The sequence below is a fragment of the Stegastes partitus genome, unplaced genomic scaffold (genome assembly GCF_000690725.1).
Source record: "Stegastes partitus isolate 25-593 unplaced genomic scaffold, Stegastes_partitus-1.0.2 Scaffold578, whole genome shotgun sequence".
Classification (NCBI taxonomy): Eukaryota; Metazoa; Chordata; class Actinopteri; family Pomacentridae; genus Stegastes; species Stegastes partitus.
The window spans coordinates 302,140-324,122 of NW_007578309.1; the positions used below are offsets into that span (position 1 = coordinate 302,140).

Genomic DNA, 21,983 nt, shown 5'->3' on the forward strand with positions numbered 1-21,983 from the left:
ACATTGGACAATAGTATAGACGCCCATTGTTCCTATTTATTATTTCAACCATACCCTGATTTTGCCTTAAACTTAAGTTTTTTGGTGCTGAAATTCAAACGGAGATGAAAGTTCCTGACACACTCGAACAAGTTTTCCTCCAAGGTTAACTTATAGCAAGGCCAACTTCCATGGACGAATCTGTAGCTGTGATAAATGTGGGCCAAAAACTGATCCATGGCCAATGGCCCAAGTATCATGCTGTTTAATAGAGCAGTACATCATATTTCTGTAGCTCAGATGTCATTTACTTGTCGTGCATGGGCTGCAGCCAATGACAAATTGTTGTTATTGATGCTGTCGTTTCTACCCTTCAACCGATCTTGGAGAATGACATCATCCTACAGCTACAGTATACGATACTATATGAGGGATTCTGCCTTTAAAAAAATGTGTCCCTGTCATTCTGCTTTTACCAGCCAGTCTAAATAAATCTGGATGCAGACGTTTGTCTCACAGTCAAGTTGACTTTGACAGCGTGAAGACAGTTGGAATTTCCTTTACATTTTTCCAGTGGAGTCTGTCTGCGATTGCGTCTTTTAGGTCGAGTGTGTCGAGTTGCTGGCTTCAGCTCCCAGTCGGAGCCACGCATGCTAAAAATGTACCACGATGATACCGTACGGCGCTGAGGATCAAAGTGTCCACCGAAACAGAGGATGAGCTTCATATATTATTTATAACCCCTGTGGTACTTTATAGCCTTTTTGTGTCTCACAGTCTGACGGATGGACATGTGTACGCAGGAATAAAGTGAATAAACGCTCATCCACATACAGAAACACCTTGACCTCTTGGCAGACGACAGCGTCAGCTCTTTACTTATATAAACATAGATTTGTGGCAGGTTTGACGACAGCTTGTTTCTCTGCTGGTAGAACACATGACTGGGTGGGTAAGACCCCGTCCGCTCATTTCTGTCATCCTGTCAACCACTCCATGCCTCTTTTTGTGTTCGCTCTGTCTCATTTTCCTTTTTTTTTTCCTTCTTGTTTTGTTTTATTCCTTCATTGGTTGTGTCCAATTGAATAGTCTTACAGGTAAAGCTGATAGGTGGCTGTGTAGTGGTGATATAAGGATGTGTAAATTGATTGTTAAATTTCTAATGAATTCAATTAGACTAAATGTCCAAATCACAAAACAAAACCAACATACTTTTTCACGCTGAACACTGGCAACTTTCAGAGTGGCATAATTCAAGGTCATCAGCAAGGCACCATTAACTTCTTTTAATCTTTTCTCACAGTTTTATAAAAACATTCCAAACTAATTCCTACCTTGCTGTTTTCGATAACCGTTAACTTGATTGATATTCAACTTTAAAGAACTGAATTAAAAATACATAATTGATGCTTCATTTTAGAGACACTGATACTATTATACAAGCTTTTCCTGTCTGGGTGATTCTAATCTTCTTTTTCCTCGTCTTTTATGAGCCTTTTTGCACCCTGGGATCCTCTTGGCTGTCCTTGTTGCAGACTAAAGAGGTGACAGTGCTTTTGCTGTCAGCTTTCCAAGACTTTGGAACAACCTGCCTAAGGAGGTCAGACCTGCTGGGTCTCTTTTTTATTTTCTCCCTAAATTACTTCTTAAAGCACATCTTTACATATAGTGGTTTCAGCTAATTGCTCACTTTCCTTATGAGTCATTTCATCTGAAATCATCAAATTTCTGCCCGACTATCTCAGATTGAACGCTTTACAACATAAAATATGGATATTTATGTAGGTATTTGTGAAATCTTAGTTTGATATATCAAATACTTTCTGAAATCTATATTTTTTCCAATGCCAGTTGACCCACTTTCCACATGTTTTGTTTTTTTTTCCGCACTTAAGGCTTAAGGTTGGACTAGGTGGTAACCGTACATACAAATACAGCAGTTTGGAGTTTGTTTGTCTAAGTTTTCTTCCGTTCATCCCTGAGATTTTTGCCTCCGACATTTCAGGCGGAAATTCCTGGAGCTTTCTTTCCAGAAACTGTGTCTCGGTTACTCGGGATAACCCACAGGTCTTGCTATGAATGACGCTTTCTGTCAGTTTCCACAGTTCGCGGTCAGTCTTGTGGAGTTTTTCAATGCTTGAGAGCACCACTGTGCTCAGACACGAGTAATGATGCTCCTACATGTTGTATAGCACATGAATAGTTCATTTTTCACCTGCTCAGTGAATTTGTGTCTGCTGGAGCTGAGGGTGGAGTGTTGGGAGAAAGATAAACCCAATAAAACTATCCCCAGTACATGGCGAGACATTCAGGTTTTCTCTCATTTGGGTGAGCCAACCCTTTTCGTTTGATGCTAATTCCTGTCATCTGAATGAATAATTTAGGTACCAAAGATTTATATGAAACCTTGGAGTTTGAGCTAGTTTCTCCTCCGCTACATCCGCCACACACACACACACACTCTGGTAATGATATTGAGGGCGGCAGCGTTGCGTCCTTCTCTGTATCCAGCGTATGAATAATAGATTGGATCCAGGAAGTACAAACTGGCCAACCAACCCATCAGGTAGAGAATCCTGCCACATCCTGTGCTCAGCCCTCTCTCCCTCTCCTTCACTATTTTTGGTCTCTTTCTCCTCCTTTTATGTGCCGTCAGTTTGTTTTCTCCTCGTTGTTCGTCTCCATCCGGCTCTTTTCCTTCCTCCGTCTTAATCTCCAGCTCTTTTACTCTCTCGCTCTCTCTCTCTCTCTCTCTCTCTCTCTCTCGCTGCCTCTTATGTTCATCCCTCCCTCCTGCCTTCCATCCCTCCCTCTGCTCTTTCTTTGTTTCCATCAATTACAATCTATGGGAGAACTGGCACAAAGAGAAACCACACCCGGCATTTTCGGCGTCATCTTTAAAGGTGTACCGTCAGGATATGAAGGCATCAGATTACAGAGGATGAAGAACGTGAGCGGCGGCTGCAACAGAACAACCCTCAATATTTGGCTTTATTAAAATTTTTAATCTTTTTTTTTTAGATATATATATATTGTTGGTGGAACTTGGGCTCATAACCGTCCCTCCAGCAGCGTGGACAATGCAGAACTAAGGCACAGGAAATTGAAAGAAGAACCTCCAGATATCCTAAGCGATGGTTTTATATGTGACCTCCCAGGATTGTTCAGGGGGCGGCAGGGTGGTAGTTGCTCTGAGGCCCGGAAATGGGTCAGACGGGGCCTCGCGTGACGGACTTTGGCGCTACGTTTGCTGCCAGAAGAGGCCCACGTTGACGCCGCCTTCGTGTAGGTATACTGGAGGAACCGTTACGGACTTCTGTGGCTGTTTTACTGTTTGTACGTCTCTGATTTCGAGGTTGAAGTTTGCTCGAGAAAACTTTTGGAAATGGAAGGTGCTCAAGGTTCTTTAATTCACCTCATTGGTCCTATAAGCTGTTATCTGCTTTTGTACTCTTATTGTGGAGAAGACATTGCAAACACTCGTCTTCCCTGAGGTGTTTTAGGACCAGATAGTGATCTCATGACCGAGTAAAATACTGCAAGGGAGTCTTTTGTCTCTGAATAGTTGGCTACCTCTCCTCAGCGTCACTCTTTCCTCTGCCTCCTCTTTTTTTTTTCCCCAGTCTTGTATCAGATAGTGTTTTTGGAAGCGGTAGAAGTCTAAGTGCTGTTGTCTCGGGTCGTTGAATCACTTCAGATCTCCAAGGACCTTCCATTTGACAAGAAAGGAAACTGACTGAATGTCTGTTTCGAAAAGGCACTTTAGGAGGTGGCGGGTCTCTTTGCTGCTGTGTTTGGAAATGTAAGACGCCACAAAAAAGACTGATCTTTGTGGTTTCACAGTTAAATAATAAGACACAGTAGTAAAAAGCTGAGTCTAATGAGAAAATGAGGCATAAATGAATGCGTGACCCTGTGATTTGATTGTAAGTCGTCCCTCCTGAGCAGCTTTAGGGGCTGCTGCCCTGCTCGCCTGTTGTCTGAGTCTTGTCATTAGCACATAAGCTCTATTAGAGCAGACAGTAACACAATTACACCCACAGGCAGCGGAAGATGGAGACGAGATACCATGTCAGCAATTATAGTCGCAGATATTGACTGCCCGTGGACTTGGTTTAATTTGATAGTATATTGGTTCAGCCTGTACGAGAAGGAAACCATCAAGACGGTAATAAGACGAGATGATTTGGATGATCGAGGCAGGAAACGCTGCACATGCTTCTTATTCTGTTTTTAATATTGTGGTTAAACATCCAGAGTCTTGTCTTGCAGGGATCCGATTGTCTCACTTGTTTTGGATTCAGCTTCCAAAGTGTCTGTAGTCATAGGTTCTGGAAAAACATGACCACACTGTGTTTTTATTCAACAATTAGTCTGTCAAAACTTAAAAGTTCCCCTTCGCTCAAAATGTTTCGTCTCAACAACATTTAAAACAAAATAAGGATTCAAAATATAAGAACATATATTGAGAAAAGCTGAAAATACTCACACTGAAGCCCTGAAATGACGCAGAAATGAACTAATCGAGCAAAACCATTTTTGTGCTTCACATGCAGAGAATTCACTGTGATGGAAAAGTGTGCCAGAGTGATGGGGCTGATGCCAAACAACATCTGGCATCTTAATTGTCATAATTGTTTAAGAAATGAATTGTGTAAGAGACACGTATGCCTGCGAGTTGTTAGAACTGAGAAAAATGCGGCATTTAAACAGTGAACATCATTTCAACCTTGAAGAGATGAAGTCACGTAAAGTAAAGAACTGAGGAGAACTTCATCTCTCAACCTTTTAAGTTCATGATTTCTCATAGTTTTTAAATGTTTAATTGATCTTAACATTAGTTACTTTCTGGATTATTGGTCTGGTCTATGCCATTACTGACGAAAAACCCAGTAGTTGTTCCGTTAGTGCCGTCATATTTAAAGAACAGCCACTGATGGAGTTGTGAAAATGAAAAGTCATCTTCATATGAGAATTATCTTGTTATTTGTCAGTTTTGTTTAGCTTGTGTTTGGATTTTGTTTTGACAGACACCTGACAAGTGTTGTCTATGAGTCACTTTCTTGTTCAGTGGTTTCCAGTCAATACAGACACACACACACACACACACACACACACACACACACACAGATCGGTAACTTGTAAACGCTCCCCAGCCTCCTCTGAGGATGTTTGTTGCTCAGAGGTTAAGCAGAAGCAGCTTACATAAATACTAGAGTCAGACACATTGCGTTTAACAGAAACAGAGACACTCCTTGCTGACCCACTACAGTGAAAAAAAAGTCAATATTTAGAAAATTTGGATTTCCAGGCAAAAAGTTTGTGTCAATTTCTGAAAAGATAAGCTTTTGTTAATCCCACCGATGGGAAATTTGCAGCATAGTGCAAACATGTGGTGGGATCAGTAGAAAAATAAAAATCAACCATAAATATACATAGGCACTGCTGATATTGCACTTACTCTTCCATATGTGGAAATTCCAATATTGTACAGATTTATTTATGTTAAAAAAAAACAATATTGCACATATCTATATTTTCAAAAACAGTGACATTGCTCTGATTTTTTTGCATTGATTTTTCCACAAGTAAAAATGCTGATATAAGAAATACTAATATTAAACAGATTCTCTTTTATGTAGAGTTTTTTAGGTACCAAGTAGCCCATGTAGTTTATTAAGGTTTTGCTTTGAGTTTATTCCATTAATTTTTTTTTTTAATTATTTAACTCAAGTCTGTTTGTTGTATTGACTTGAAACTTGAAACCTCAGGTTCCCAACACGATGTCTTCCATTACTTATTCTTTTTTGTGTGGAAAAACATGCAGGATTTCTGGGGAATGTTAACCTTTATGTAAGACGTGCTGGGATTACTTGTTCCCATATAATCTAATTTGATAACTTAAGTGGGCAACCCATTGCATTTAATGAACTGAGCTTGTGAGTTTAAAGGGGACCAAGTAGCAGAAATGGAATGTAGTAGTTGTAATATATATTTCTGTTTTTTATTCGCGTATAATCACTTGTGGCAATAAATCCTTGTGTTTTTATTACCTGATAATGAACATCTCACTATGTTCCTACAGTAACTTAGATTACAAGGATGTACTATTCTTGGGATGGCTTTTTAATGGAGACGTCGTCCTAACTTCTTGGTAAAGGCAGTTGAGGCGAAGAATATTGATAGATGCTGTTAAATCCTGCAGTCCTTCGCCCTGTCTTGAAGATGTTCTTAGCTTGTCTGATAGGCTATGGAAGCTGGAATGTTGCTTGGTCTTTTTAGCATCAACTTTCTTCAGTGTTTGCAACATCAAAATCTCAACAGGACACAAGACACGCATCCAATCACTGCTCGTGTTGCTGATACTTCCACACACTTAGTTTTTATTACATTTCATATAATTTAAGTCAGTTTCTTGACACTGGCTTTGACCCAGTTTGTATCAACCAAGAACATGCAAACTTTTCTAAAATGCAAATGACAAAGTAAATATGGGGGTTAAAATTGGACATGGAGCATGAATTAACAGAAAGTTCCTGCGTCACCAAGACTCACTCACTCCAACCAGAGATGACCTTGATTTTTGACACAATTTCCCTTTTTACTTCAGACGCTAAGATTGTGAGGCCTAATAATGTATAATCTATTATGCCAGTGAATTGCAGTTTTCACGGTGTGGCTGCCAGTGGCTCACCAACACTTCAGCTTCATTAATTTATCACTGATAATTATCACTCTTGATCTGACGGATACGTAACAAAGGCAGCTGCAGGACACGTGCTGACTCATCAGAAAGGATCTTCTGTGCTGTCACTACCGTCGGCCAGCAGACTGGCTTCCACTGAATCTTGTCATGGCCAAAGCTGACTCATAATGAGCCAAGGTCACACCAAAGGAGCAGACAGGCCAGTTTGTGACTCTCTGCCTAAGATACGTTTGTCTACATAGTTGTGTCTTTTTGCATTTTTGTGTGGATCGTCAGCATTTCAAGGACTGTGGTTTTCTTGTTTTTAAACTCTTCATATGGTGTTAGAAAACTGCATCATGTCACAAATGTTTCCCTGATGGGAGAAGTTTTTTTCCTGACAGATGATCCAAAAGTCCTAAACTGAACAGTGAAATTAAGATGATTCGTTTGAGCCCATGACAATAAAACAAAGCTGTTGTTGCTTTGCTCTAATTGCTTTGACTCAGACGGGGGGAAAACCGTGTTTTCGCCTCTTGCAGAAAAGTCACCAGTGCCAATACTAATGACAGTGTTAAGTGGGGGCAATGTGTGTGAACGCTTTGGTATTCAGAAGCGGTCGCCGGCCTGGCTGCAGCCCAGAATCTGCCGGTTTTATCTTTCTGTCTGTCGCTACACACGGTCAACACTTGGCTGAATACTAATTGCAGTCAAATCTGCTCCCTTTTCAGCTCCGTCCAGATCCAGAAGCTTCTGGTTGGTGTGTTTGTGTGTTTGATACACAGAGAACCGCGATGGTCCATCTGGCCCTGCTCAGGTTTTGCAGAAAAGTTAGCTCATTAGCAAGTGTAAATTAGACAGTGATGTCTGGGCGTCTCTTGTTCCTGTGCCAAAGGCGACGGTGGGTGCGTGAGTGTGTTGTCACTGTTTCAAACCTTATGGCAGGACTGTGCTTTTTTTAAAATTATTATTATTTTGCACCTTAGCTCCATACTAACATACCTGTTGTAAATGTAATAAGGTCAAGTGTTATTACCTCTATTCAAAACCAGCTTCTCCTTTAGGTTAATATAAACTCTGGTGTGGGATGTTTCACCTGCTTGGTATGAAAACAAGATCAGACAGAAATCTCTTGGTGTATTTGTGTTGGTCCGTCAGTTCAGGCCTTTATAATGAGGCCACTCTGTTTCTGTTTAACTGACTGCATGCAAACAACAGTTGTAGCTGCTCAGCTATGATTAACAAACTGTCTGAAACTGTGTAGCATTCAGATAAAACATTAGCTAATAAGACTGCGTGCTGATAAGCAGAAAATCTGAATTTGTGCTTTTGGAGCACGTAAACAAGAATCCTTTAGTAGCTGTGATCCAGTTCACTGTGGACACAATGTACGCAAATGTACGACAGTTTCTAAAAATAATCCTAATCAATAACGATAGAGTAAAAATACTGCCCAAATGTGAACGCATCACAACTGTTTTGCATTTTTGTCCATCTGTGCACTTATTTAACCTCAGTCCAGACACTCGCATCAGTGTTTTAATTTTAATTTAAAGCACATTTTACTTTGGCCGTGTGTCTCCTTCGCTGCTCCAGTAAGAAGTCTGAGCAAACTCGACACAGACTGTCCCCCCGCGGCACAGTCTGACACACAACATCTGAGCGAACACGAGCAAAAAGAGGAAAACACTCCTCATTTATACAGATCTAAACGCAGGAGGAGGCTGTAGCAGGCCGGTGTGTATTCAGAGGGAATGTGCACCAAATTCAATTATATGATCCATGTACAATAGAGTTGTGTCTCGTATGAAACGAGGCAACTTCTCTGCATTTTACTGCCAGCACTTGTAGACATTTTGAAGGCTGTATTTTTCCCTATAATGAAGGAATGTTCTTTAATATGGTCTTACTTATTTGAGCTCTTCTCACTGCTTCGGTCGGCACCTCCATGTTGTGTCTCTCTGAAAAACACATAAATGGCCGGCGACTTCAGAGGACATGAAAACACCTGAGATCTACAGAAGCCAGATAAGCCGCATCGTTTGCCAAATACTGTGTTGCCATGACAACCGGCAGTATCTCCCCGTTTCCTTCCCCGAACTATTTGGAGGCCTTTAGATTGGATGAGACGCTGCAGTGTCACACAGCACTGACGCTTTCCAACGGAATCTTTTATTTCTATTGAAACAGCACACGTGGGGTGAGTCGGGTTGAATGTTGAGGATGCTGCCCGGAGGTCTAACAGCTGTCTGTGTGTGTCGCCCCCTACAGGCCCCACATTGCCCAGACAGGGTCCCCAGGTTCAGAATGGACCCACACAGGAGGAGATGGACCTGCAGAGAAGGTAAGAACCACACAGGAAGAGCATTAGCCTGAGACCAACAGGAGATCTCATAAAACATGCAGGCCGGACAAATTAACACCTAGGACCATAGTTTTGCTGTTTTTATCAATTTAAACAGAAATACAGTGTTCACCCTGCAGGGGAGCATTGGTTCTTTCACCTCTATCACTTTCTTTTCCTGTGTTTCTGATTCCATTGTGCCTACATTCACAACATAGTTCGTATACATTATTTTTCTGTTTCTGTCATTATATGTCAGAATCACACTGTAAAAAAAAATCCCACAAAACTGTAAAAATGATGAAAACAATGGCAAATATCTGTAAAATAATAAGATCTTTAGCTGATTTAAATACTAAATGCGACTATTTGTGAAAATATAGATTTTTAATGTGGACTTTATGTACAGTTTTGACCCATTATTGTTTTATGTAAATTTAATACTTTTTCTGTGTGATTTTCATCAATATTATGTGTAATTTAACAAAACAAGGAAAATCTATAATATAATAGTTTAAAACTAGCTTATTTTTCAATTTTTCATTTTTTTATAATTTTACTTTCAAAAAACAGCAAATTTGTGTAAAATAATTCGATTTTTGTAGATTTAAATTTAGTAAACATTGCTGAAGAATAAATTAAAAATGCATATTTTTTTTAGCACTTTTGTTATGATTAACATGTAAATTTACTTTTTTCTGTGACTTTACAAGATTTTTTCTGTAATTAACAATGTGGGGAAATCTGTAACATGATGGCAAATTGTTATATGATCATGGTTCATTAATAGGTTACTATATTACTCAGCAATTTTCACCAGGGTTTTGTCCTGCAGACAAAATAACTATTTTATTTTCACGATTCCGTTACACAGAATGAACTCAAATGGAGATTAACTGCAGTCGCTGCGTTGTGATATTGACTCTACTGACACTTAAAAAGAGTCCTGACAGAAAATATTACAGGAATAATCTGTTGTCATGTACAAACAGAGCAACAAGGCATCTCAACATGCTTGAAAGATGTGTTCAGTATCCTGTAGACCACAAAAAAAATGTCTGCAACCCAACTCTAAACTACACAACACACATGGCTGCAGAAGAACAGATAATCCTGAAACATTTTCCGGTGACAGAACCTCGAGTGAGCCGGAGCTCAGCCCGAACACGAGGCCTCCAGATGCTGTGGACGTACAGGCTCATGCATACATGCGCTCAGACAAATCCTTGTTGTTTTTCTTCTCCATACAAGGCCACTACTCTTTCCTTCAGGTAATAATGAGGCTCTGGAACAGCTACTCCCAGCATACATCCACACAGGCCTGTATTAATGGAGGCCAGCTGTGGACCGAAGTTTAGAACCTGTTCAGCACACTCACATGCAAACACAGGAACACGGGCACGCACTTAGTTGTATCGACCTGCCCGCCTCAAATCTCTTTGTAATGATGTTTGTGCGCAGTTAACAGCTGTACAGTCACACAAACACACGTCATGGATATTTTGAACAGTGTGGCCAAGGTGAAGCTCTTCATATTCGCTCATCTCAACACATGACCACACACGGACATGTAAACATCTAACTTTAGTATCACTCGCATGAGCCAAACAATGCAATGCAACAGATAAAGAGCAGCCGGCGCTCACATCATTGTAATGTCACGAAGGGCAACTTAATATGGACAAAACCTCACCAAATACAAACATTCGTAGAGGAGGACAAGCTGAACCCAGATGCTCCCAAACACACGACGGCTCATCGAATACTCTGATTATGAAATAATGTGAAGCCTGTCATCTAAATCCTGCTTAACGTTTTGGAGTGTTGTGACGTGAGACAGTGCTCTCGTAACACCAAATGAGGGAACATGTTTTCTGAGAATGCTGTTGACTTTTTTTTGTTCCGTAGGCTCATGACCCAACAATTTTAAGACCCTTAGAGGAAATGTTCTCAGTTTTTCAAGTCTTAGTAAGACAAATTAAAAGGATATCTTCTAAAATTACAAACAAAAAAAGTTTGGAATGCAATCCCTGTTATTACTGATGTATTTCAGAGAAGTCAGTTACATGTTGACATGAGTCAAGCCTGGTTCTAGAACATAATACCTTCAAATTAGACACATAAAATTAATGCTTGATCTCCAAAATCTGATTATTGCCCAGTTTATATACATCTTCAACTGCTTTTATCTGGCTCAGATAGTCATAATCGGCAAACACATATAAATAAATGTCAGTTTGTGGTATGTCTTTGTGAAACCTAACATTTTGACATTTGACCCAAAGTTTCTACAAGTGAAGCAAAGTATCATTTAGCAGGAATATTTCTTCCAATTATTGATTTTCTATCTTAAGACACAAAATGCACAAACTAACCCACTGTATAGATGAGTTGGGCATTTATTTAGATGCACTTGCACCTTATCGAGATTGTCTGGCTCTTGTTGAAGTTGTGGGTCAAGTGGTGAAGGAGTCAGGTGACAGCAGGGAGCTGGTGTTAGCAGGCGCTAAGCTGGAGGCTTTATAACAGCTTTGATGCTGGTAATGTTACTGCTGTCGTCATGATCTGGCATTGCATCTGCAGCTTTGGTGGTCGTGTTGTTGTCCGACATCGGCTTCAACAACCACTTTTTAAATTTCCATGTAACGATATCTTGACAACAAGCAAACAGCAGTAGACTGAAGCTGTCCAGTCGCTGTCAGAGGCACTCGAGCACATCTGTGCAATTTACTCACTGCCTGACGTGAGCACAATCTACAAGTTGGACAGATGCAATTTTGCAATTATTTTCATGTTTTATTGATGTTGCTGCTGCTCGTTGTGTGGAATTGTCAGCACAAACTAGCACTACGACACCACAATTTTGTTAAATTGTGGGAATTTTCATGGCTTTGCATGATTTTCACACAAAACTCAGACACACATGAAATGATAGAGGGTCATTTGTTGTGCATACAATGACTACTCAAAGATGACACAAATAACATTGATTATTTTGTAGCATGTCAAGGCCTGAAATCTATAAGTGAATAGTGAGTTTCACTGTAAATGTGTTGGAGGTGAGACAACTCATCAGATGTATAGACTTGAATGATTGTCAAAGGTCAACTTGTTGGGGCGCCACTATAGCTCACCTGGTTGAGCTGGCGTCCCATCTGCAGGGCCACAGTCCCAATGTGGAGGTCATGAGTTCGAATCCCGCTCATGACCCTTTCCCGCATGTCCTCCCTCCATTCTTCTAGCCTACTTTCCTGTCTCTCTCTGACTAAACTATCCAATAAAGGCACAAAGGCCAAAAAAATAACTTAAAAAAAAAAGGGCAACTTGTTGTGCCCAGATCGACTGGGTATCTACGGACAGAGGAGGGACAAACCATGAAGCGGCTACAGGGTGTTTGTTGATTGGTTGATAAAGGTGTAACTGATTGCAACTCCTTCTCACAGCTTATAGGATTCAAAGAATGTGTTGCTAACATCTTGGTGGCTGATACCACAGGACACCTTCAGAGGTCTGTGGAGTCCAGGTTGCGGCTGGTCAGAGCTGTTTTACTGCACATGAAGGACCAACAGCCTGTTAGATAAGGGTGGTCATGGTGTTGATTGGCACCAGACTTGCACTCGTAACATTTGAACTGTGAATTGTTGACATTGGCACCTCACCGGGGAACATTCGTAGAGTTCAAAGATTCTGAAATCCCACATGGTAATTATGTCATCTCTCAGACATGCCGCCTGTTTGCTTTGTTTCAACAGGAGTAGAACATTAGTCAGGTGTCGGTCAATACTACGTCTTCTGTCTTGGATTGTACAGACACTGTAGGTCTGAGGATCTTTCTTCTGGCTTCCCCTTTATTTCTCCTTCATTTCTATCTTTTTCCCATTTTTCTCCTCCTCGCTTTTTTTGCTTTCTCACTTTCACCCTTTTGTTGCTGTCTGCCGTCATTCGTCTCCCCTTCCCCTCCCTGTTTGTTCTCTCGTGACGCTCCATATTTAGCAGTGCATGACAGACAGGCAACGAGTGGATCAGTGGCTGAGGTCATGTGCTGATACAGAGGCCAACATCAGCCCGGTGGGAGAGCGAGCGAAGGATGTGTGGAATCAGAGCGAGAACAGGATGAAAGAATAGAGGAGGGAGATAGGCAGGGAGAGGAGGAGGAGGAGGGAGGAGGAGAGTGGTGTAGAAATAAATTGGCAGCACACTTCGGTATCGAGCCTTCTGCTTCTTTAAAAGGAAAGCTAACATGATGTACGCTTTGGAAGATGATGAAGGAGTGTTGGGCCTGCGAAAATGATTTTTTGAACAACAGATGGCTGTTTTGGGTGCACCGCTGTCAGTAATCCAGCCAGTTTTGTTGATTGTTTATTGGAACAACATCTGTGAGGAATTATTTAACCCGAGCTTTTAGTCATAAACCCTCTCTCAAGCATTTCAAGGATTTTAATTTGTAACATAAATGACTGTGTAGCTTTGGCTGATCTGAAAGTTATTCTGTTAACCACCTGACCAAGCAGAGCAACACATTTGTTCATTGGAGATTCTAATCTCTATACAGCTCCACTGTACGGACCGGAGTAGGTCAGTGTTTTCATGCTTTCTAAATGACCAAGATAGATTTACAGGGCGGCTGTGTCTCTGGTGGTAGAGCGGTTGTCCTCCGATCCCCCGCCCCTCCATCGTCCAAGCGTCCTTGGGCAAGACACTGAACCCAAAGTTGCTCCCAATGGCAGGCTAGTGCCTTCCATCATGGCAGCTGTCGTCATTAGTGTATGAATGTGTGTGTGAATGGGTGAATGAGATAACATTGTAAAGCGCTTTGAGTGCTGCTAAGGTAGAAAAGCGCTATAGAAGTGCAGTCCATTACCATTTACCATTTAACTCTTTTGGACAACACTGTTCCCTGTTCACAGCAGAAAAGCCTCTGTGGAAGATTACCTCAATAGTTTAGCTGGTAAAAGGACATCATGGCAAAGTCCTCTGTGACACTTAATGACCTCCAACTAGCAAACATGTGTATTAAATCAAATTGGGATGAATGAGGGCATTGGTGATATATCCCAATGGCATATCTATTGGATGCTTTCACCGCCACTGTTGCCAGCAATATCAGCACATGACTAATAAAAAGTGTGCTAAAGTTATCATATCAATTAGATATATTGCTTAACGACAGAGAACGTAAACAACATATCAGGCTTAGTTTATTGCAGATGCCAGTCTGTTAAAAATTGCTGATCTAAGCATCAGACTTGAGATGTTCCTATGACGCAAAGAGATGCTGGCGCCATCACCGGTATCAGCTGATAAAGGCTTCAAAATGAAATATTGCCAATGGCTGTTTTACATGGAAGTTGACGCAGCTTTGTGCTAAATCAGTACCTTTGAAAACCACTGGATTTCATGTCCACATCTGCCAGTGAGCTGTTGCTATGAGAGTGGGTTTAATAGTGTCTTAATTCCACTACAGGACAGAGCTCATGTTTAACGCAATTAGGTGGACCAAATAGGTTCATATGTTGGAATCTGCAATAAGCGAAAATGAGTTTGAAAACACCAGACACCTTTAAAAATCCTGAAGCTTTTTGACCGATCTGAGAAGCAGCTCGACTGAACTCGACAGGCAGCTTAAACCTCAGTTCTTCAACTATTTGTAATTCATTTGCTTTAATTTGACTTAATTCTGACTTATTCATCAGTGAAACTTGTAGTGAGCAGTTTGCCCTGATTTTCTTGTGCATTGTGTCCTGTGAGTTGTGCCTTTGACTTCTTGGCATCTCTGTGTCATCTCCGTACTGAACATCGTGGACTCTATCAACACGACAGCTAATATTTTAGATACATCTCGCTCCACTTGGTTGCAGTGCTGGTCGGAAGGAATGTGATGCAGCCCGAGACGGACGAAGAGAGGGATAATGGAGAAAGACTTGCAGATAGTGTTTGTAAAGTCTTCCTTTCTGCCTCATTAATAAGATCAGCTCACCAACGGACGAACCGCCTCATTCCTCAGCGACCACACGTGTTCAGTCGAACGCATTCCTCTCTCACATCGCGGCCTCCTCTTGCTCAATTGTGGGTCTCCGCTCTGCGCGAGGAGTAAACACTGAGATCATTCAACTATGGAAAGACCGGAAAATCCAAAATGTCTCTGTAATGGGATTTTCCACAGGCTCACATGACAGCAGGGAAATATGATGCATATCTCCTTTCTCTGTCCTCCGCCGTCATCTCCTCTCACCTCCATGTCTCCTTTTCATGGAGACGTACGGCAGATAGATGGATGCTGAAGAAGCAGCTTCGAGGATGACTGATGGGTTTGATGGAAAAATTCATCGCACGTTTGAGTGGATTTATGAATGGCTGAGGGGGGGGAAGTGCAGATAAACCACCTGTTCAGAAATGCAGGGTGCTACCCTCAGATTAAAAAGACATGAGCTGGAAATAATAGGCTGCGGTATAAATAGCTGCGTGGGAGCGAGGGAGTGTGTGTCGGGAGGAAATGTGTTGCATCGTCTTGAATGAAAGTGAGGATGGAGGAAGAAAAAAGATGTGTCAGTTAGCTGTTAGCATTTAGCTGCTGGTATTTACCACTGAGGATATCAGCAGCTGCAGATGGAACACGTGTAGATGTTCTCCGATGACAGTGACGGTTTTGCATATGACTGAAACCAGTATGTTTTCTGGCTTTGCTAACATGGTTGGGGTCTTTTGTTAGTGGGACACATGACACATGGTGCGTGTCTTTGTGTATATATTACACACTTGGACTGCATTCTTACTAGAGTAGGTCCATATGGTCCATCTGGGCTCCGATCCACTCAGACGACATTTCCTGGTTCTGTGAGCCAATCAAGCGGGCCGCTGAGTCCAGCTGGCCGGCAGATTTTGCCAGACTTCAGTGTCCCGGGAGAGTCAGCACATTTGTCACTTGTGGCAAAATGGCAAAACCAGTATGTGACATCATATTTAACAAAGGATGAACACATGTATATACGACTGAAGATTGTGTTACAATCACAGCAATATTTCAGTATGAAAGACTAGAAATGTTGGCAAATTCAGTCTCGCAGCTTTTGTAGAACACCACGTTTGATTAATGACAAAGTAAAACAAAAGTGATGTCTACAAAAGTAAATAGCAGCTGAAAGATGAGGTGTGTTTGATTTCCTCACATAGTAGTCGCCGTACCTTTGGTTCACGTGTTGCAACAGCTTCTCTGTACAGGTAATTTATTGTTGAACACAAACAGCTTCTGTTTTTGTGTTGTTTTGTTTTGCTTTTTTGTTTTCACTCACTGTGGGCTCATTTTTCACTCCAATATAAAGTCCTGCACCTCTGTGGAAACAGCATAACCATAGCTAGAAGTAGAAAGAACTAAAAAATGTCTTCTGTGCCACCAAAGTTATAATGCTGTAAATCATTAAAGAAAAAAAATGAAAAAAGAAGTTGAATTTATTTGATTTTTTTTGTTTTGCAATCAACATTTTTTTTTTTTGTAAGGTGGTTCTGTAGATATTTTACTGTTCACATTTTTAATTTGGTTCCATACTCATCTTATATCTGTTCGGTGTAAACACAGCCTACAGTTCAGCCTAAAGGCCAATGAATTTTAGTCATGTGACCTCTGGTCACAGATGAGTCACTGATGGCCTCTCAGTCGTGATGAAGATTTTTGTTTTCTACAGCTTTTGGTTATTTTTGATGATTTAAAAAAAAAAATAAATCTAGAAAAAAGTGATCTCATTGATATACCACGAATTTAGGCTTAGATTAGGTTAAGTTTGTCACACAGAAGTGTAGTTCAATGTCCACTGGAAAGTTGTAATTCTGATGATTCTTTTAGTTTTTTCTAGTTTCTGGATTTTTTAAAACCTTAACATGCTTTTCAAACCTGTCAGTGGGTTTTGGAGTTCATAGGGTGAAGGGAAAATTTATATTTTGTTCTGTTTGTATCAGTTTTTGCGAAGCAATGCAAATGTTGGTGTCTGACCTTATAGTCATTTTCACAGTATTTCATGTTTCTATTAGGGGAAGAAAAGTCACTGATATTTTTTGATGTTCTGGGACATCAGTATGAACTTTATCCCACTGTGACGGTCTGTCAGAAGCATCACTGCAATTTATATTCAACATGACAGGTTTGACAAGAGTGTAAATGTGGTATGAGATTAAATGAGGTGCTGCTGAGTGTGAAATGTTTGACGTTTTAGTTACTACTTTCTGATGTATTTAGTGCAAACGGACATAAAAAGTGACATTTTTACACTTTATTAAAATGAATCCCTTCATGTTTTGTTTAGTGAACTTCACAAGACAAAACTCTGGATTCTATGCACCAATCACGACTTAGTTGTTTTAAGAGGTGAACATTGTTACCTGCAGATGTACTTCATATTAGTGGATCCAGTGCAGGATCTGCTACTTTTCAGAGCTTTATCCCTGAATGTATGTGATTACAAACTCCATGCTGCACTATCAGCTCCAACATTACAAATATAATAAAATCAGTCAGTAGGCTGTGTGCTTTGGTTTGTTGATGAGTAGAAACAGAGTGGAGGTCTCTACTGAAGAGGGATCTGTGGTGGACTGATGGTGGAAAAGGGAAGGTGGCAGCTCAGAGTGTCTCCAGACTGTGACTGCAGTAGGGACACCTGTCAAAGCAGCTGAACATGACATGATGGTGCATTTCCAACTGTAGTTAGATTAGGTGTTTCATTCTGGTTCACTTTCCATGTTCCATTTCTGTTTTCATTCAGTTTCTTGTGTTGCTGTAGTTCATTATGACTCTGTCGGGTCAAAGGGTTTGTTGGTCTTCCAGGTTTCTCTGCAGGTTTTTTTTTTAGCCCCTTTTTGTCCTAATGAAAGAATTAACTGGTTTTGAGTGCCTTTGCAGCCCTTTGATCTTTATACCCGGTAACTGCAGATGCCTTTGTATTGTTACTTGCTTTCTGCCTGTGCAGCTCTCCTCCTTCATGTTTCCTGCCTCTTAATTTTGACAATAATCCATTTGATGTTTTCAATATTGGCCTTAATCCTCCGACTCGCAGAGTGTCTTGAACTCAGTCATAGTAAGTTGTTGCAAAAAAGGAAAGGAATATGTGTGCGAGCGCATGTGCGTGTATGCGAGGATTCAGGCCGCGCCGCCACCCACGCTCCCTTAGCAACGGTTTCCCCGGCAACTCTTGTCAGGAGGCAAGTGAGACGGCAGTTAAACGGAGCAGGAGGTTTTTCACAGCTTTGGATCCTGTGACGTTTCCCTGCACGGCAGAGACGGACGTGGAGCGAAGAGTTCTGGGCTCAGCAGTTAGACACGGGAGGTACGTCGACAGCGGAGACGGGGATTTGATGTGAGACTCTCTGCAGTGGCTTCCCGAAAGTGACGAAATACTCAGATTTATGAAACCTAGCTGGTTCCTGAATTGACATAAGAGTTTTGAAGAATATGAGAGACTATGCCACTGAAATGTGCCTCCTTGTAGAGAGAAAATGGTTGTTAAAAAAAGTTTCTAGTTTGCTCAAATCATAGATGCATTTCCACTGCAGGAACTTTCCCCCTGGGGAACTCTGAGTTTCCATCAGAGGAATCTGGGTCTAAATTCAATTCTAGGAAGATAGTTTTAGCCCAAAAACTTCCTGCTTACCAGGTAGAACTTTCTGAAGATTCAGCTCAACGTTCAGGTTGAAGTTTGTGTTTTCTGAAGCTTTGCTCTACACCTAAAAACTGCACCTGAAAGCAGACTGTTTTGAATGTAGCTTGCAGATTAGATCAGACTCAGCTTTATTGTCGCTGCAGTATAAGTACAAAGACAATGAAATGCAGATTAGCATCTAACCAGAAGTGCAAAAGCAGCAGTAAAATACATTATTTTCAGTACAGTATAGTATAAACAGAATGAACAGTATGGATAGAGCACTATGAACACACTAATATATGAACATATAGATGTGGATACAACACAAAATAGATCATTTGAATCTACAGGTAGAGATAAAAAGAGGTATGAGCAGTATGAATAACATGGATAGTATAAACTGTATAAACAGTGTTAAAGGTATTCATGATTTGACAATAATCACGATGGAGCAACCCAAGAGATTCCATCACCACTGGATGAAGTTCAGGCTTTGTTGTCCATGTGTGCAGAGGACGATATTTCAAAGCAGTTGCTTGTGATACATCAGCGAACATCTTTGGTTTTGGCACTGCCGTGGAAACATAAAAGTGCTGGAAGAACTTTTCCATCTGGGCGTTTGTTCTTGGGAATTAAAGTTTCTGGGTCTTTTGATGCAAATGCGTGGTGTGTGATTTACAGTGGTTTAGAACAGGACTCACTCAGGTTACCAAGGGAATAAAGGCGAAGCTTTAAACTTGTGGTGAAGGGCTTTTATTTGAACTCAAACTGTGCCATTTTCCTCAACTTAACCACAAAGTTTTGGTGCCTAAACCAAAAAATAAGTGAAAATTAACCTGAAGTCAAGAATAATGGTTCCACATAGGACACAATCCCTGGTCTCCTGGATAACTCCGTACTTTGTGACCCATTCACTTGGAAGCCTTGAGAATGCAGTTTAGCTGCACAGGAACATCATTTTTGAGAGACCTAGTTGCCACATGAAACCTTCACCTCTTCATCTTCACTGTTTGCCATCATAATCAGTGTGTTCTCACCATTGTTTGACCATATTATGCCAAGATACAGTTCAGATACGCACATAAACAAGTGGAGAGCAGAGAGGAGATTACATGGAGATTGTGAAATATTTCAACCATGGTAACTGATCGCTATACACGTCTTTGTAACTGACATAAATCAAACTACAGCAGCATTTCTGCAAACTTTTTACAGCAGCTGTCAAACCTACAGATTTTAACAGGCTTTCATGTTACTGTGGTTCAAGCTTTGTGTCATCCTCTTCTATTGGAAAGCAAAAAAAGCACATTTATGTCATTTACCTTCAACTGGATGTCGAATATTTAGAGTAGGAACACATTTTTTGCATGTTTATAATTTCTGTTGTGCAAATGCAGAATAGTAATCTACCAGATTATTTGCTAAACTGACAGCAAAACTTATATTTTATAGTTTATATTCTGGATTTCACAGATACAATGATGACGGAGGAACATTTAATTAATTCCACTATTTTTCATAATTGTTTGCTGTTGTCAGGACTTTCTTGGAATCCGATCGGGAAGCTTCTCTGGTAAAATAAATAGTTCTAATGATGCTGACGTAGGAACTATCACTAATTTATGTATCTGGCACATTTTTTAGTCGACACCCCGTCAGTCAGTGTTTCAGTTAGTAAAACTGACGCGAGCTGTTTCCACTTCACCTTCTGCAGGAGTGCGTTTCGTGAAGACAGATGTTTCCTCATCGAAACAGTCATTCGTAATGAAATCCTACGTGTGCTCGTGAAGTTCTGGCAGCTTCGCTCGCTGCTCTCACTCAGCAGGAATGTGTGAGCTGAGAAGGTGAACGTTGTTATCGCATGAGATCAGCTGCAAAGTTCTGCTGCGTAGAAAAGTCCTAGGTGTCCCCCTGACGGACTGCAGGTTCCGCGGCCCCTTCAGGATTGCAGATACGCTTCCAAACTCTGGCATGCACATCATCGAAGCCACGTTTACTTCAGACAGGTTATTTTAAGTTGGTGTGCGCATTGTTGAGGAATGTTATGATCTCCTGCTTGGAGGAATGCTATGAGCGTATCTTACATTCAGAAATTACCATGTGTTTGTGTGTGCAGCTGCTGGTGCACTACTATGGACTGCACAAAATAAAAAGCAACAACCTGCACTGTTCATTCTGTCCCAAAGTAACTAATTTGCAACTCGAGTGTCCTTTCAGGGGAAATTTGTCCACCAGTCAACAGTTTAAAAATCCTCTAAACTAAAATGCATTAATCAGGGCCAGCAGAGCCATTTAGCCACAAACAAAGGAAGCAGCAGCGAAACTCGACATCAGTACAGCTGAGGTAGCCTGTCTGGACTGATTCAGCAGCTACGCTTTCTTCATCAATGGGCGTAATGAGTAAAAAAACGAGGCAACACACAAGATAAATTACCCCGACTCTACTAGTTTCTTTGTTGGAGTTTTCCCCCTATAGCAGAAGTCCCTCTGGAAACAGATGGCAGAGGAACTTAAATGTTTACGAGACTGGAAGGTAACAGGTTGGGAATAAACCCGAAAACAGAACAGGATGCTGAAGTGGAGCCTGCCCACTTGTTCTTGGGATATACGAAAGTAGCCGTAGTGATGCCAAAACAACCTGATTTAGTCGTTTTGATGTAACTTGACCGTAGCTTGAAGAGCTGCAACAGTGCTCAGAAAACAATATTTGATTTAGTCTTCAGCCAATCAGCTTCTCTCTGTGTGGCTACGTGGTGCCATTGTTTCGACTTCTGTTCAATTCAATTCAGCTTACAAATCAGTTTAGAATTATAATCCAGTAATATACAATAATTTTCCTGAAACACAAAACTCCAAACTGGAGAAACTGGGTGAACTTCACTGAACCAACAATGCTGATTCTCTCTGTATTTGTAGGAAATAAAAACAACATATTCTGTGCATTACTATATTTGAATTGCTATTTTGGAAATTCTTAAATTGAAGCCAGTAGTATCTGAAGACCTTTATTTATTACAAAACGAACGTCACTGGACACATCTTAAGACCACTTCTGATTGTTAGTAATTAACCCTGAATGTGCTCACATTGTTGTTGGCACTATATTTGTGATACTTGCACATGTAAGTGTGAATGTTTCAGCGCTGTATGAGTTCAGTGCTGAAACACTCAATGTAACTTACAACAGCTGACATCCATCCAGTGTCCCCTTAAGAAGCTCACTGGCCTCCAAGTAAATGATAAGTGTCTGTTGCCTGCAGGTTGCATCACCACCAGCCTCTGCTGACCTTCTGTCCATCTTCTGTTGTGTGTGTGTGTGTGTGTGTGTGTGTGTGTGTGTGTGTGTGTG

The 21,983-nt window shown here is 40.9% G+C and overlaps 1 protein-coding gene across 1 annotated transcript in view; it reads left to right on the top strand.

The window, feature by feature from the left end:
* The window catches only part of enah (ENAH actin regulator), a 164,714-nt gene that overhangs the window by 112,277 nt on the left and 30,454 nt on the right, over nucleotides 1-21,983 (top strand). The window contains exon 4 of the mRNA XM_008288868.1: nucleotides 8,936-9,008. Within this exon, the coding sequence (XP_008287090.1) occupies nucleotides 8,936-9,008 (73 nt within the window). The remainder of the gene's footprint in view (nucleotides 1-8,935; nucleotides 9,009-21,983) is intronic.